This window comes from Anas acuta, chromosome 13 (assembly GCF_963932015.1).
Source record: "Anas acuta chromosome 13, bAnaAcu1.1, whole genome shotgun sequence".
Lineage (NCBI taxonomy): Eukaryota > Metazoa > Chordata > Aves > Anseriformes > Anatidae > Anas > Anas acuta.
The window spans coordinates 4,057,701-4,075,590 of NC_088991.1; the positions used below are offsets into that span (position 1 = coordinate 4,057,701).

At 43.8% G+C, this 17,890-nt stretch overlaps 1 protein-coding gene across 1 annotated transcript in view; it reads right to left on the bottom strand.

The window, feature by feature from the left end:
• TRPC5 (transient receptor potential cation channel subfamily C member 5) overlaps positions 1–17,890 on the bottom strand; it is a 95,808-nt gene that overhangs the window by 21,654 nt on the left and 56,264 nt on the right. The window contains exons 4-7 of the mRNA XM_068697071.1: positions 15,052–15,388; positions 12,041–12,180; positions 7,658–7,980; positions 3,078–3,273 (exon numbers count right to left, since the gene is read on the bottom strand). Of these exons, the coding sequence (XP_068553172.1) occupies positions 3,078–3,273; positions 7,658–7,980; positions 12,041–12,180; positions 15,052–15,388 (996 nt within the window). The remainder of the gene's footprint in view (positions 1–3,077; positions 3,274–7,657; positions 7,981–12,040; positions 12,181–15,051; positions 15,389–17,890) is intronic.

Below are 17,890 nucleotides of genomic sequence, written 5' to 3' on the forward strand. Positions count from 1 at the left end.
AACATTCTGATCTTCCCAAATTGAAACAGCCCACAATGCGTGGACATTTCATTGTGCCTTTGGATTTTGTTTGCATTTTCAGTAAAACATAGTGTCTCCCATAATCTGCTACTGACAATGGTCTAGCATGAAAAAAATCAGTATCGAAATGGCTTCAGGGTACCCCTATAAAATATGTGTATTGAAGTCTGAAATAGCATAGTGACAAAAAATACCAACTAAACAAAAACCACACAACAAAATTATTTCAGAAAAATTCTTCGGTGAGTCAAGAATCCCTCAAAGCTCTGTGCATGTTTTACTCTTTGCTTGCCTTGCTCTGCCTTCCACAGATACGCAGTGGTTTCATACCGTGTGCTTGTGGTACTTAACGAACTACAGAGCCCAAATCCCATACAGGGGAAACGTGACCAAGGGTAGGAACAGCTTGCCTTCTCCATCCTCTGACTTCACAGCAGAAAATTCGTGTGCATATGAGACAATAGAGAACAGCGAGCCTGAAGGCTTTGTGTCGGTGACAAAATGGCTATAAAGTGAGAGATGGAAGAAAAGAGGGGAGAAAGAACACTTGCATTGCAGCGGTGCCACTGGCTCATTAGCAAGTTGAATTAATGAAGATGTTCTTACCACTCAGCTGCTGGGAAATCAACAAGCAATGGTGTGCTGTCATTCCTGATGTTTAGCTCATTTTATTTCTCTGTAGTCCTGCACAAGGCAAAAGATTTTCTACTGCTGTATTTGAGAAGACGACCCCACTCCAAGGGTGTCTTGCCCTTTCTCCTCCTCCCTCCTTGGTGGGATGCTGTCATTTGTTGTGTATTCGATGTAATATAAACATCAGGAGGAGGAAATGCCCTGTTCAGCAGCCTGTCTACTGTGATTCAGAAGGGGAAGAGCTGATTACAGGAGGTTAAAAAATTGACCCACAGTTGTAAAGCTCAACATTTATTAATGAGTTATTTTCTTCAGGGAAGAAATTAATTGATGTTTGCCCTTAGAAGACACATGAAGAAAACCTGTCCCTGGGGGAATGTTATGAGCATGCAGAAATGTTAGCTTCAAAAAATAAAGCAGCACGCAGTGCCCCAGCTGAGGCTGGAAGTGACTGTGTCTTGTCCTCCTAAGAAATGTCACTGCTCTCAGTAGTAATTGCCATATGACAGTTTAAGTGACAAAGAAGTACCCCAGAGCATTTTCATTGTTGTTACTCTGAGCAGGGGCCTCACCTCATGCTGGACGCCGAGTTGCTTGCTATGCCTAGGCTATGCCTGGTGATTCCAGCCCTTTACCTCCAGGTCTCTCCTAAGCAGTACTTTCCAAGGAAGGAATTCACTACTCCCAAATGCTGGGTATACAAAAACTTCCAAAAAAACAGACTTCCATGCTCTGGACCATTCACTTCAGTTAATTTTTATGATGGGTCTCTCTAAGATGTGGGATTGTTTCTGATGTGTCATTGTAGCACTCAAATTATTCTGAGAAAAGAAGGATGAGTGGTTTATATCCCAGTGAATAACAAATACTGCCATTCTTCAGCTAGTCTTAAATTTGGGCTTTGTGTCAGTGACAAGCCTGTTTGATGACAATAAAGCAAGGGGACTGGGAGAAAATGTCTAAAGAGAACAGCTTTGTTTTCTGCCCCTCATCCCAGTCTCCCTGGAATGTGAGGAGTAGCAGTGAACAAAGAGAAAGCACTTAAAGCATTGAAACAAACTGATAAAGGAGTGATGCCTTTGCGATAAGCTGCTTTCCTGCTCCTTTGGAAGGTCAGCGGTCCACTTTTTCTCATACGTTTTAACATGATAAAGATCAGATGTTCTAAAGTATCACCGATTTGGCTGGGTTTCTGCTCAGTTTGACTAGGTAACTGAATTTAGGAGCCGCGTGAATCAGCAGGTAATCAACAGCAGTTGTGGAAGCCATTCAAGCAGACAACTCAATAGTCTACTCTGTGTGCTTCAGCCAGCAAAAGAGTTCACCCATACACTTCCCTGGGAAGTTGGGAATAGAAGCAGTAGCAGAGCTGCTGCAGGTTCTTTTTCTCTGTTTTGAGAAAAAGATGGATTTCTCCTCTACCTCTTTACTCCTCTAGAGTAAATCCAGCAGTCATACAATGCAGAGCAGGAAGTCTCTGCTCTGCCTGTACTTCTGAGTGACCAGCTGAGGACACGAATGACTTCATAACTCCTGTTTCTGTTCATAGTTGATGTCACTTTTTATCAGCTCTTCTCTAGAAAGTGCCCAGTGGTTCACCTTAAGTGCTCTGCACACAGAATTGAGCTTTGTTCCGTACTGTTTCTGAGTAGTTTACCTAAAGACCCTTAAAATGCAGAGCCATGCTGCTTTAGTTTTCAATCTGTTGACAAATGTAATTATAAATGTACAGATTGGCTTTTAGGCACATGGAATGAGATTACAGTAGAGAGACCAGTTCTGAACATTTTTATGAAGATAAAGTTAAGTTTGAAACTGGCTCTACAGCCAACTGGCAGCCTGGAGCTTCCTCAGCTCAGATTCATCCTGCACTGAGGCTACCCAGGAATCTCAGATTACAGGTTTAGGGAGTCAGCTGCCAGGAGACTGGTTGCAGTTCCAGATGGAAATGATCTAATTTCAGTGGGAAGAGTATGGAATAAGAAATCGCAGATTGGGTGCCCGATACACACAGTTTCAAATGAGAAAGCAGTAATAGGAGAGAGGGAAAAATATACAAAAAAATATGCAAGTTAAAAACAAATGGGCTAAAATGAAGCGGAAAGGCTTCCCTTTATATGCCCTCTCTGCTACATAGCACATCAGCTGCTAATGACAAAGTGATCAGTACAGGTAGTCTACAGGAGAAGACAAGAGCAATTCAGAGGTAATAAGCTTTTTCCAGATATGAAACATTACAACAGAGCAAAACCTCCTCCACAAGCATGATTCAAGCTAGTGAGTAGAAATCCCAACTATCTGCTGTCAAAAAGTGGGGGCAGCAGTCTCCAGCGTCCCAGAAGACACGCACTTGCTACAAGGCAAACGGATGAGGCATGTCGGGGAAAAACGAACGTGAAAAGATAGAGAATAAGATAACTTACAGCAATGAGCTGGTAGGAGTTGTTCATCATGGCTATGAGCATGTTCAGCAGCACGACGAGAGAGATGACATTGTAGGTTCCAAACATAGTGGCTCCAACGAATTCTGTGAACTCATGTCTGGCTTTCACGTTGGTGACGTAGAGATTCAGCAGACCGAACACAGACCAGAAGAGTGACTGGAGGGTCTCGAAAAGTCTGAAGGAAAAATAAACACAGATTTTTACTTGGCTCTGGGAGATGGAAATCAATGCCTTTAGGAGCTCTGGATTCACTGAGGTTGGGTGTCACCCCACATGAGAGCTCTGTGGGTGGCACTGGAAGCACTCCAGCACTGGGAGCAATTGGGTGGGAATGGATCAACATCGGGAGCCTGGGATGCCACGGAGCAGCTGCTCAGCACAGCCATTTACTCTCCCCGGGAGGCAGTCTGCACTCCAGCTACAGTGACCCATTGGAAGAGTTGCATCACATCACCAACATCCACTACCTGGCTGAGAATCACATGCTCGTGAGATGCAACGAGCCTAAGTGATGTGAAAAAAAAAAGACATTCCCTTTCCCAGTGTTCACCCTTGCAAAGAACCCCGGTATATTCCCTCTAATTAAAACAGGCACGGAGTGACACTGCTGTTACGTAGAGATACGACCTCTCCTGTTTAGCCAGTGCCTGCATCATTAACATGTCTGCACACTAAATGCTCACGGAGCCCATGCTCGAGTACAGCACGACCAAATTTTGTGCCACGAGAAGGCACCACGAGGGAGGAGATGCGAGGAATCACAGCCTCTTGAACCTTCTGCACTGATGTAGGCTCACAGCTTGCGATTACTCGGACTGCAAGTGAGCCAGGCCAGCTTGCTAACACTCTGCCTGGTAGCACTGCACGTGGCTGAAAATGCTGCTCTGGTTTGTGCCCAGCTCCCACCCACCGCAGAGCAGTGCCCTCAGTATCATGCCGCAACAATTGATCAGTAATGACTCAGATGAAAGGGAGTCATCGCATTAATTCAGCCTGAGAGGTTTTCTTCTTTTGAAGTCTTCCATCCAGAGATGAACTAGACCTGACCCCCCTGTGCTTTACAGCTGATGAGATCATCCCAGGTCTCTGTTTGCTTCAGCCAGAGACAAGTGACCTTTTGTAATCACGTCAAATACATAATCAGCAATCTAAATAATTGCTCTATTTGGGCATCTTTGTTTTGGCTTTCCAAAATATGGCATTTATATCATCAAAAAATGACATTTATATGCCTGTTTAAGAGTTTCCATTTTGGCCTGGGGTCAGTAGATATTTTCAAATGCTCTTACTAGAAAAATCAATAAAAATAAATTCGGATACTTTACTTAACATACCAAGAATCTGTTCTCCTGGCTTCTCCAGGCATCCGTTCCACACATAGCCCCATGCTTTATATGGGGATTTAGTTTCTTTGTGTTTTCTGGACATCATTTTTCACTGGCCAAAATTATGAAGGCTCTAAAGCAAAAATCCTTTCTCCCAGAAGTCAGGTTGTTAGAGTTATTAAATAAGTGAGGTAATGGTAAAATAAGGATTAAGCAAAGAATGCTAAGCATTCTGCTATTAAAAATAGCGGAGTGCTTGCTATCTTTTAACTTATTTTAACTATTAATGGTGGAAGTACTGATTAAGGTGTAGGCTCAGGAGAAATGGATGTCCGTGTCATGCTTACATGAAACTGAAATCAGTCTCAGAAGTGCTCAGTGCATTGCCTTGAACTCCCAGTTTTACAACCAGGAGTGTAACTGTGCCCAGATTAAGGCCATATATTAACATCTGGGCATGTAGTCACAGCTGAGAAAGACAGCAAATGGTTTCTGCAGCTTTGCAGAAAGACTTAAGTCTTTCCTCCTTGTTTAATGACAGGCAAGAGCTACGATCTTTTTTCAGTGTTCAGGTGGGGCTCAGCCCAGCTGCCAGCCCAACTCTCCCATGAGCTCTCTGCAGACAGCAAGGTGCAAGTGGTTTCTTCCTCCCCTTCCTCCTCTTCCTCTCTCTCTTCTCCCTTCTGCAGTTGCCAGAACCACAGTGCTAAACGTACTTTCAAACTGCCTGCCTAAGCAGGAGACATGCTTCTTTCTCAGGAATGCTTAAGCCACACCATAAAAACTTAAATTATTCATGTCTTCACCTCATTGCTGTCACAAAGGAATATTACTTTTCCGTGATCTGTGTTTGCGACGCAGAAAATTTCCTCACCAAAAAAAATATGAAACCCTTCCTTTGGGAGTAATAGGAAATAATGCACCAGTAAATAGACGTCACATTTTAAACAAGCTGCACAAACACGAACAGTGTCCTGCTTTCCCTTCCCTTACAAAATTAGATCTTATTGTGTGTCTGCCTAGAAATGCTGGTAGGAATCAAAGGGGACTGATTGAAAGCTTTTCACATTTATTCTTCCATTAGGGATGAACTACGAGCAAAGTTGAGCTAACACCAGCTCTGATTTGAATTCACTCCAGTCATGCTTGCTCTCCCCAGCCCAACGATGTAATTTTCTGTTTTGCAGGTTGCTCGTTCTTAGCCATTCACCCATGCTGTGCGTCTGCTCAAGGGCCAAATGTCAGCTTGTACTGGGGGTGTTAATAACGACTATTTAAACTTTTAAGAACATGTTAAATAAATTTCTTAAGCAAGGCTCAAACAAAAAAGTAACTGCAGAGCATTCTGTCCCCTGCCAGGAGACCTCAGTCCTAATGGATCCCCTCCCACTGCGATTTTGTTTTAAACAAACCTCTGTCATAAAGGCTGAGCCCCCTCAATTTCCTTCCTGTGCCACATTCTCCTTGGCAGGGGGGCTCAAACTGCATGTTAGGGTGGGAGAAATTGTGGTTTGTATTTAAGCTGATCCACACACTTTCTGTTAAGTGGTTCTGTATCATTTCTAGTTCTCAAGATGTTGTGCCTTCTTACTTACTTGAGAATCTTTCTCGTTGATGTTGTGTTTTTTTTTTTTTTTTTTTTCTTTTTTTCCTCCTGCTGATCTTTTTCTTTAGTCAAATCTTGTTTTTACTTGCTCCACTAATCTGTCAACAGTGAAATCTGTAAAACAACTGGTTTGCAGTGGAGACAGGTCCGAACCAGAACACGGAACTGGAATACATCTGTTCAGTACTGCTCCAGGGAAAGGCACACTCCAGTCCTGAACTTTGTGGTTTTGACCCTTCCCGAGCTAGAAGTTGCCACTTAACAAACAGTGTGCTTGCCAAACATTTCTCCCTCTGGCTGCTCCATCAATATGAACGTAGATCAAGGAATAGCATTTGCTATTTAATTCCTTCACAAGGGCAGCACAACACATTTCTGGGGCATTCCAAACAATTAAAACAGAAAAAAGACTGGAGTCTTTAATTCTGTTTTGCATTAGCACAGTGCAGTTCCATTCACTTCCTCCAGATATAGATGAGTTTAATGAGAAAATTAATCAAGCCGATGGTGTTCCTGCTCTGCAATGAAAACAGCAGCACGTACGGTCTACCAGGACTCTGGTTATGAGGCTCTTCTAAGGCTGGACTTTATCCCAGGAAAATCTCCCCCTTCTTGTAAGGAGGGTCAATGACAGAGACAATGTTGGAGCCTTCCCTCTTCCAACGTGGCGTCAACCGTCATTTGCTTTTGATAACAGTGCAAAAATGACACGAATCCTTTTTTAACCTCCAGCCTTCAGCTGACGAAGGGTGGAGAATTACTGGGCATTATCCTAAGTTGTATTTAATTTTGCCTGACGTGGTGGACAACAGTTTTGTTTTGCTTGCTTGCAGGGCGTAGGCCCTTTTCTAGACGGTGCTTTATTTATTTCTCTTCCCTTTGTGTTTTAAGTACTGTGCAACCAGCAAGAACAATCAGATGGGGGCTGATTATTATAATTATTTCCACTATTAGTAATTAAAACAAATAGATCAGAAAGACAATTCATGTTATTTTTCAGCATGTGCTTTGTCTTTCAGCCCTGCCAGCTGTCAGCACAGCGATTTCCATGCCAACCTCTCAGTAAAGTACCAGCATTTCCAGCAAAATGGATTTTGATGTGATTTTAGTCTCACCCCACTGCGAGAGAATCAGAGAAGCCTGTAACCTCATGTGTGTAAAAATGGCCTAGGTGAGACTGTTGTTGCTCTGTCATGTTATTTATTAATACAGTTTTTTTCATGTTTATCCCTTGTTTTCTACATTTTGTTTAGCTTTCCCCCCCTTTCCTCCAGAATAAAACAAAACAAATACTACAACAGGATACCTTTGTTCTCAAATATCCTCAAACTGTATGTAGCCATCATAAAATTTCAGTTGCAGGATCACGTAGAAAGACTTTTTGGTCCAGAACAAAAATGATTGTCTCTCACTTCCAGCCCTAAAAGCCCTTGTGTGACAGCAAAGCTCAGCAGAATTCTCTGCCCCAGTTAACTCACACTTTTCCTGCACAGTTGAGCAGCTCACCTGATATTTGCAAATGAATAAATAAAGACACTTTCGGCACAATGATAGACAACACGCAAAGGCAGGTAAGAGAGGAGACAGAGCAAGTCACCCTGAAAATCATAAAGGAAAGAACATCTTACGTGGAGAAGGCATTGTTCTGTTTCTCACATCGGATCCCCTTGCAGTTGTTGGGTTCCTCCGAGGCACTGGTCTCATAATAAAAATAAAGCTGGTTCAGTCCATTGGCGAAAGCCAGAAGCACCAGACAGTAGATAAAAAGGAATTTAAGGATGTCTAGCAGCATGCGTCCCAGAGAAATCTGCAAGGGTCCCAGGTGTGAATTTGCTGTAAACAGGGATATGAGACGCAAGGAACTTAAAATGTTGGATATTGCAAAGAGGGCTTCTGCAATGAGAGTGGGGTGCCACATTTCCCATTCCTCCCTTGGACGAGAGCCGTTATACTGAAAGAAAAAACAAGGGTATAAAAGTGAATTATCTTGTCATGATTTTGAGATAACTTAAACACTCACACCTGCTAATACTAATGCTTGATATGTAAATAAATGCTAACCAGGTACTGGCGACACAAGAAGGGCTTTTCAACTGCCAAGTGTCAGTTCAGGAGTCACTGAATTCAGGAACCAGGACCGAAGCTGAGTTGATCAGGGCAGAGACTTAGGTTTAATGAAGCCTTCTTATGAACTTCTGACAGATTTAGACCCTCCAGTACAAATAGCTTAGTGGGACTTAGTTTCTGGTATGTGAGTTGTACTTAGCTTGAATTTAGATAACAGGCCTTCTGAATTTCGAATTCACTGTGGATAATTCAGGTCCTTGGGTTCACATGTGATCTCCTTCTCTTTAAACACTCAAAAGGGTTCGGACTGCCCCATAGAAGGTTCAGGTCATGTCCAATTATCTTTTTTTTTTTTTTCTTTTCCCCCCCTAAATATTACTGCACCTTCAAAACACTGCTAATTCCAGGAAGACTGAGAATACATCTGTTCAGTGTAGCTCCATGAGAATGAGAATGAAGGAAGGGAATAAGGAAAGCAATGAAGGATGGAACACCGCAAGTGGATGCTTTCCCTCCCATGTAATCTCAAAAAGGTGCCAACAGCCCAGAACCAAAATGCTGTCTTGGTATTAATTTCCTTATTAGTTAATTTGTCATGGCAATTTTTGGCAAGTACCTAAAGCATAAGTCCTAATTACAGCCAAAATAATGGATACATTTGAGCGCCTCAATTATAAAATTAACATGGTTTGTAATGTAACTGTAAAAGCAGAAGCATTATCTGAGCCAGATGCAAGCAGGTAACATGGAAGAGCTGGTTATACAAATGTAACTTCTCAGGCTTAGCTACACTGCCACAGCAGACAGGAGTCAAAGACATTTTAACATCAAGGAATAATTTATCCTTTCAGCATTTGTTTCTGCTCATTTAACATATATATAAAAAGGCAAAAAATGCACTTAGAATTATATCGCTGATACTGTAGCCAGAGTGTTTAGGACTCTTCATATTTTTTGTATGTTTCAAAAGGAAATGGTATCAAAATCACATTGGCAGATGAGTTTGTAGGGACTTTACATATAAATCTGAAGGTCCAATAAATTAATTCACATTTTTTTCAAGGACGCAGACAAAGCAAGTAGATGTTTCCAACTATTCCTCCGTATGAAGGAGCTGAGACACGACACAAAGGCATTTCAGTGCGACCTCTGCTTGCTTCTGACATTTCCAAACCGTTGCCTATTCCATGAACATCAGGCCTGACTTTCTTAACTTGACTTGAAGACGGCTCTTAAAATGTTTACAAACAAGCAGATGTTTAAAACTTTTTGCCAATAACCAACAGCAGGGGTGGGTGGTTGTGAACAGCCAGCCTCCCCTGCCTAGGGAGCAGATTTGCACATTTGTTTGCGATTCTCTTCTGCGTGCTGGCCGGACACAGCAGCCCTGGGGCTCTCTGCCAGGGCAGAGAGCACATGAGAATGTAAAAAGCTCTTCTTCATCTCACATCTATTTTTAAATCAACTTGTTAGGGTCATATTTTGGCCCTTTATAAAGTGATGCTATATCCTTGCTTGGAAAACCATAGTCACTTTTGAACAGCTCAGCACCACAGGTAACAGAGAAATCGGAGATTTCAGTGGTATCTAATGAAGCTGAGAAGGCTGGAGTTATTCAGGTTAGGCATCAGAAGATGAAAAAGAGCAGAAATGTATACAGAGTAGTACAAATAAGTTACAACAGACAGTTACGTTCACCCTTCCTCATTACGTAATTCAATGCAGCAAATGAAAACTGATTAAGAAAGTATTTTTGCCCTATAATTGGGCTGAAGATTTCATTGTTACTAGATAATATTGAGGCCAGGTCTTGGAACCAGTCAAATCAGGGGGAAAAAAGTCTCCAGGTAAAAACAAGGATGGAAAATATTAGTGTCAGTATGCAATTTATTTTTCTGATATTTGGCAGAAAGCTAAATGTCCATGTAAGCTTTTGAAGTTCCAAGAAACATTAGACTATGGTATACTGGCATATATACCAGCCTTTTCCAGCCCTGGGCTGTTCTATAAATAACAAAAACCTTTCTAAGTCACGTTGCAAAAAAATTTGAAACCATTATGTTTTAAATCCTCATGTTTCAGAGTGTACTGCAACCTTTAAGCAACATAGGTCAGAAGGGAACTTGAAGGGGCATGCTGTTTCAGAGCTACTGCTATGTAAGATTTTCTGCACTTCTTGGAATGGTCTGACATTGGTCCTTAGCAGGACCAGACCTTAGATTAGCCAGGTTTAATCCAAATGGGTTTGATCTGTACTCAAATGGATATATTCCTGTAAGCATTCTTTTTTGTGCTGGCGTACAGGTCTCTGTAGTTAGCCTGTGTGTTTCTGTGGTTCTTGCAAAGTATATAAACAAAGCTGTACTTCCTTTGTATGTGTAGTTTGGCTGTGAGCTTAAATCTCAGTGTGTGACCATATAAATCTGTGGATGCATGGCTCTTTTAGTAATTTGTGTGTGAGAGAGAGAAAGAAAGAGATTGTTAACATTTTAGGATTTGTTCACGAATGTTACAATTTCCAGTATTTTCTGTATTGCTCACAGTTTAAAGACCAACCTTTCAAGTCTCTAATTTCCTCACTGGTTCTGAATGTTAGGAGAAAAAAGTCGTAATCTGTTTCTGCTTTGATGCTGTCACAGAGCTGCCTGTTCAGGGAATAGCAACTGTCTTGAAGCTTTTTCCTTTGAAAAAACAACTCACCACTATGCAGCCTTCTGGATTTTAAAAAGGCTCCGTAGCAGGACTGCTTGCAGAAGGGTTTATGTAAGAGCATTCCCATTTTGGAGTCAATGAGCTCTGTGAAATTTTCCACTCTTTTCCCCTCTGCCTGCATACAAACTTGGCGGGGGGGGGAGAACACACTACACAGGGTTGCTTTTGGGGATGTGCTTATCCTGGTTTCTAGGACTGGGCTACAAGAAGTAGTTCCCTTCTGCCTGGGCAAAACCTACACAGTAGCACAGCAGAACTATGAAGTGCATAAGGCTAAGGAGCAGGCTACAGTTCCTTGATTTACACCTGTGTAATTCCACTAACTGCAGTGAATTTATAGCTGATTCACATCAAGAAAAGAATCAGGCTCAGGAGATGGATGCCAGCCAAGCACGCAGCTCCAACTGAAGTCAAAGACAGCCACTGCATAAGGAGCTTTGCAGGAGGCCCTTTGTGTGTTGTCTGTGTCTTTGAAAAACAGAGACAGAGAGAAAGCGCTTGAGGCCATCCTCTGGCTTCAAAACTTGTGCATATGCTAACTTGGAGCATCAGAAATTTATAAATGTGGAAGGTGCTTTTGAGGATGAGCTCTGATGTGCACTCTCACGACAAATGTAACATGACAGTGAGGAATCTGTAGTTCTAAAGCTCCAGTGTGCTCCTTTGTCATCTCCTTGCCTACAGTTTAAACCTATATATTCAAGAAGAGAAGCTGACTCCTTTACAGCAGATGGAAGCCCCCTACCAACAGGTGTGCTTTTCGTGGTAGGCTTTTCACAGACTCCTGGTAAGTAATCTACAGATCTGTTGGGGCTCACAGACTACAGATTATAAATCTTGGCGGGAGATGTTTTCAGATAACCCTATTCTTGTTGTTCCTTCCTCTTTTATTTAAAAATCATGCTTTCAATGCAAGTTTAGCGTTGTCGAAAGATGTCGACATGGAAAACAAAACATATCTTTGGCAACTGAGTAGCTACAAAATGCACAGAAGTTGGGAAACTTCTACCCAATGCCCACAAAATCTACTTCAGTATTAACCAAAGAGTAGAGATGGGAAGGAAGATCATTCTCCACACAGGTTAATAAGCTTTCCAGGTGAATTTTCAAAACTGGATTGCTTGAAAAGCAGCTATTCTCTTTGATCTGTAATTTTGTGTCTGATAGCTTCTATCCCATATACTGCAGTTCTCAGAAACGAGTTACAAATGCTCTTGCCCAGGTTACTGTACCTTGACATAGGCAACAATTTTAAGGGAGATAGTTGCAAGGTAGAGGGAGTTCATTGCAAAGTCCATCAGATTCCACCAGTCATGTACGTACTCATTGAATCCACCATCCCACATTTCCTTGATTTCTCCCCAAATAAAACCTGCAGAAAGAAAGAGAGTTCACTGTCACGAGCAGGTATTATTCGCCGTTAAACTACTGTGTGTATGTGATGTGAAAAGACAATTATAAATTAACACCTTGGAAAAAATGCCTCATCCCTCCTGTCTTGTACAAGTAAAATCCTGCTGATTACGAGGCATTTTACAACTCCATTAGGAATGCAGTCTAGAGAGATGCGAGAAAGAGCTAGGCTTCCTGTGCAGGGCTTCAGATACAAAGACAAGGAGGCTGCCTGAAACATATGTTAATCGCAACCAGTATGCGTGGATTGGCTCAGACGAAATTTGTTTTATATGAATAAACTATTTAAGTAACTGTATTTGTTATGTTTTCCCGTAGGTTGTCTGCTCCCACGGTAATTCATTGCTCAGTTGGACAGTACTGATTTTTTTTCTAACTTTCTCTGCAGAACACACGACACTGGCACCAGCTTCTGCATGCCAGTATATTTCCTCCCTGACCTGGAAATATCACACCAGAGAAGGAAGAATTGAATTAATTCTCTATGCTCAGTTACTGCATTTATGCATCTTGCTGCACTGAAAGCCCATCGGGAGTATTTGTGAAAAAAAAAAAGGTACGACTCAGCATGGAAAAGGGCACTGCAGCCTGGCACCACATCTCTCAGCAGTGACTCACCTAACGTCAAATATGGCTGTGGGTTCTGCGAGGTGAAAATTTGTTCCCAAGGATATGGCCAGAGCCCATCATCTCAACTCTGAAATGCCTTCTGGTAATAATTTGTGGCACTTGCTAACCTTCACCATGCCTCCCTGCTGCTAGAGGGGTAAGGGTGAGCTTCAGTAGTTCATTATCTGGCATAAAATTTTCATTTTAAGCAACTCGTGTGTCCTTTATTTAAGACCTGTTTAAGTACTTTTGAGAGCCTAAGCCCAATTAAAAAGCAAATGGCAGCTAGGCTCCTACATCACCATGCTTCTGAGCATGTCCTCAGAGTCCCCTGGTACTTTGAACAAGCCAGTTTACAATATCCTTGCACTGAAGACCTGAAATGTGTGTGAAAAGAAAAAAAATTATATAAATCTCAAGGTATATTACTGCTACAGTTGCCCAAATTGCTGCCCATACCCAACCACAGAACACCACAGTGGTCACTGAAATGCCACTTGCAGCTCAATTTTAGGACCTGAAAGTTCAACCTGAAGAGCAGATAATGTTGAAATGAACTGCTGCAAACATCCAGATATCAATCTTAGCTCTTCAGCTGCCAGCCAGCAGGTCAGTGGTCAGGCAAGCATAATGTCAAGGCCAATAAGGTAATCTTCTAACAGCTGCCAAATCTTTGCATGCACACAAAAACACAAAATAAATCAATGGAGTGGAGCCTGTTGAAGAACTCATACGCTGTATTTATAGTGAGTTATCATTGCTGGTTACTATAGTTACAGCAATGCTGTGTGTGCCTGTTCTCTCTCCTTTTATAGTGGAAGATATTTCATAAATAATAACCTTTAATCTTGTGAAACTGCTCTAATTTCTCCCATTTAATAAACAATCCCCAAACATCCCTATGTACCTGAAACAAAGGAACTAAAAAATAAGAAGAGAGAACAGTGACAGGCTATTTTGAAAGTTCTTTTTTTTATGGATTATTCTTTCATCTGCACATCAATTTTGCTGAAGTGCCCACCATTTCCTTCAATTTAAACTGTGAAGTGAAGGATAAAGTGCAGAGATCACCTAAGCTCAGAAAGACATTTAACCTTCTCAGCTTAAGTTTTTACCAACACGTACACCTCAGTGCCATAATCCAGGCTAGGAAGATAATGAGGCTTGAGTTCCCATTTGGAGGTTGTGACGGAGCTACGCAAAGAGCAAAATGCCCTGGGTTGGGATGGAAAGTGATTTGTGAGCATGTTTGCAACTCTAATTTTCTTTCTGCATTTTCCATCAGCAAGTTCAGTTTTGGCACAGAGAGCAGCCATGCGTGCTCAGCACAGAACCAGCCTGATCCTGAGCCACCACAGAAAGGAGGAGCCGGGTCCTGGCGTTACCCCAGGAGAGGAGCCAGCAGGCATGGGGATGGACCCATGAGGAGCAGTGAGGAGCCCCAGGGAGAGCTCTGGAGATTGAGGTTTGCTGACAGAGGTGTCCTTTTTTCTTCAGTGGCTCTGCCCACTTCCTCCCATCCCACCTCACCACCTCACCTGTACCTCCTGCCCTTGGGGGACCTGGATACCCCTGTCCTTCAGTTATGCTTGCTCAAGCCAGACCAGAATAACAGCCTCAGCTTTAACCTGCTCATAATAGTCAGCCCCTCCTTCTTCTGCTTACATTAGGGCAAATCAATATTGATTTGGTCAGTGTTTATCAGCACATGGGCATAAGGCAGCATGAGATTTATCTTTCCTTTTCTGCTTTCCTGAAGGCTATTTGGGAGCCCAGGTACCTGCGTGCTGAGTCCCGCTGCCCATCAGCGAGAGGGCAAAAGCAGAGGCAGGTCCTCAGCTCTGCCTCCTGCCACCTACCAGCAGAAGGAAGCCGGCATTCAAGTGACACTATTTGTCACTAGCATGACCCAGAAGCTAATTCCTACACCCGCTCCTTGCACAGTGCATGTGGGAAGCAGGGAGGGAGCTCTGCCTGCTGAGGTTTACTCAGGGTCATCTCTAAAAGCACGTCAGATGGCACCACGAACAGCAGAAGAGCCCTAGGCCAACAGGATCTGTTGTTCCAGAAGGAGCCCAGCTGTTTCCTGCAGTGCCTGAAGTTGGCTGCCAGATCTCTTTACACGCTGCTGATGCTGAGCTCAGGAATGAGTCTCCACACAGTTGCCATGGGCGCGAGTCAGGCGACTGTGGCTGAGGATTTTGGGGGGTTTCTCATTTACCTAGAACCCAGGGCAGGATCAGCCACTCCACGATGGTGGGAGGCGGGCCCTGCATGTGGAGGTCGGTCCTGACGATGTGCTGCGATGCCAGCAGGAGCATGAAGAGGAAGGTTAGGTACGAGCCGGTGTGGCAGATAAACTTGATAAATGGCTTTTTAATGAACAGTCCCAGCCTGCTCTTCGGTGCGATCAGGTACGCCACGGATAGCACAGGGAACAGCAGTCCGATGGTGACACAGGTCAAGAGTTTTACTGCCCAGTGTTTCCGCCTCCATCCTGGAAAACCGTCGTACCAAAGCGTTGCTAGTAGCTGCTGGCAGTTTGGCTGAGCAACAAACTGAGGAAGAAAAGAGAAAGATTATTACAGGCTGGTACTTCATGCGTGCTGCCCCTTGGGTTACGTGTCAGGGCCCACACAGACCCTCAGATACAACCTGGGGCTTGTATGGGGCGCAAGAATGTATTTTAGGGACAGAAAAAAGAAAGGAGGGAGACTCCCCTCTGTTTTTCTTCACAGGATTTAAGATTTCTTCTATGAGGTCTTTTCCATTTGAAACATCCTCAGTCACCCACCACACGTAAAGCCTCATGCAAAAGTGCTACAACTAAAATTCCTATTAGCTTTTTCTCTTCCCCTGCTTTTTCAACACATTTCAGGTTGCAACTGTGTCAAACAAATCACTGTCAGCATCTTAAGAAATGACTACAAGACAAGGCAGGAGGGAGAAGATGTAAAGCTCTGTGTGTGTGTGTGTGAGTGTGTCAGAGAGAGGACGTCTCCAGAAGCGTGTGGGGTGCTGCACATGATTTGTGTGAGGACGCCAGCATATGTGCGTGTGGGCCGGGCTGGGCATGAGACAGCATGCAGTAATGTGAAGTTCAGCCAGGTGACATCTGCTGGGGAGCAGGACAGCACGTTTGTAAATGTGCCTCGTTATTAAGAGAGCGGTTGTAGAAGGTAAGAGATTAAGCAGAGGCAAAAAGAAACCTTTGATCACACTGGGAAAAAAAAAAAAAAAGATGCTTGCAAGTTGGCTTTCAGTCTGTGACAACCAGCTTTGTGGTGGTGATTTATTGCATCTCAGGGACTCCATACCACAAATGCTCTGGTTGCAACTGCTTCTGACAATTTTAATACCTAACAGCCATTGGAATCGGAAACTCAAGCCAAGATATTTCTGGCCTGTGCCAGAAGACTTCATGTCCTTGAATATACCTGGGCAGCCCCACGATTTTCAGAACTTTTCAGACCCAGAGCTAATTAGAGATGTCTGCAAGATCAAGACAACCGTGTTTGTGTACTTGATTTCTAACCCACCGTGAGGAAGCTAAGCGCTGGCAGCGCCTGCCCAGGGAGGCTGTGGAGTCTCCTCCTTGGAGATCTTCAGAAGGGGCTGGCCGTGGTCCTGGGCACCCTGCTCGGCGTGGCCCTGCTGGAGCAGGGGCTGGAGCAGATGGGCCCAGAGGGCCCTGCCAGCCTCCAGCAGCCTGTGAAGTTACCCCTCCTGAGCTGCTGAACTCAGGTTTGTCACTGGGCTCTGTGAGCTCCAAAGTGAACCTCAACTAAGACGCCGTTGCTGTTCATTGCACTTGGCTCGTCTCTGTGTGACGGGGAGCTCTGGCAGGGGTGGCATGCTAACATCCTATCTTCGTGTAGTGCTGTCTTCTTGCCCCGTCAGGGAAGCTCGGTTTTATCAGGCAAAGCACTCTTTTCCCACTATAACTTAAAACAGCTCTTGGAAGAAAGATGCCATGGTGGCAAAGGGACTGGCTTCTGAACGCAAGGGTTGCCTTCTGCATGTTCAGCCCCAGCAGAAACGCCGGGGCAGACACTAGTCCACCCCGTGCAGATGCAGCCAGGGCTAAGAACACATCAGCCACCTCGTGTGCATTTATGAGACACTTACAAGGCTCTCCTCAACCCATCTAAAATGTTCCTACCTAGAATTTGCCACCAGGGGATCACATCTGGTGTGAAAGAGATGATTTCTTAATGCAAGCTTCAGCACACGCCCCTGTCTGTTGAACACCCAAGCCCTGCCACAACTGCCCGAAGTTATTTAGTGTACACAAGGACTTTTTACATGCAATTCTCAGAGTGCTCTACACAAGCAGAGCACGATCCTACCATGTTAAAAAACCAGCCAAACCAGCAGGAAATAAAAGGGAGCAATGAGCCAGCAGGAGCAGATGAGCAAAGACAGCGGGAGGAGGTGACGCTGGGGTCTCCTCAGTCCCTGACCCCACAGCACGAGGCAGCGGTGGCATCCCAAGCCCCCACTCTGATGGCAAGTGGTATTTGGCAACACCCTGCAGAGCTCCCCCAGTGCCAGAAGACCAGGAACAACACACAGCAAGAGGGAAAAAAATCAAGTAACAATCTCCTCTTCTTTCTCTCCAGCTCTTACATCCTACCCAGTTTCTTCTGAATCTGGATTTTTGGTGTGAATGGTGTTGTAGAAAGCAAAGTAACCCATCACAGAAATTAAACAAGGACCTTTCTGCTGTTATTTTTGAGTTTTGTGAATATATTTTCTACTTTTGTAACTGGTTGGTTATCTCAGAATCAGACCGGTTTTGGACAGGCCAGTTCAAGGACACGGACTGACCACAATTAGTACCGAAACTCAAGTCTCCAAGAGGTGCAGCAGGCAGTTATGAAGCTGGATGTGTACAGGTTAGTACTGCAATAAACACCACTGCTGCATCTGACATCCGAGTGACACGGCAGCCCAGAGGGTATCAGAAAAGAAACTCAGAAGCACCTTTGATTTGGAACTAACTTCACAAGCACACAGCAGGGACTGGACAACAGTTGATACGGCAATGATCTCCAGAA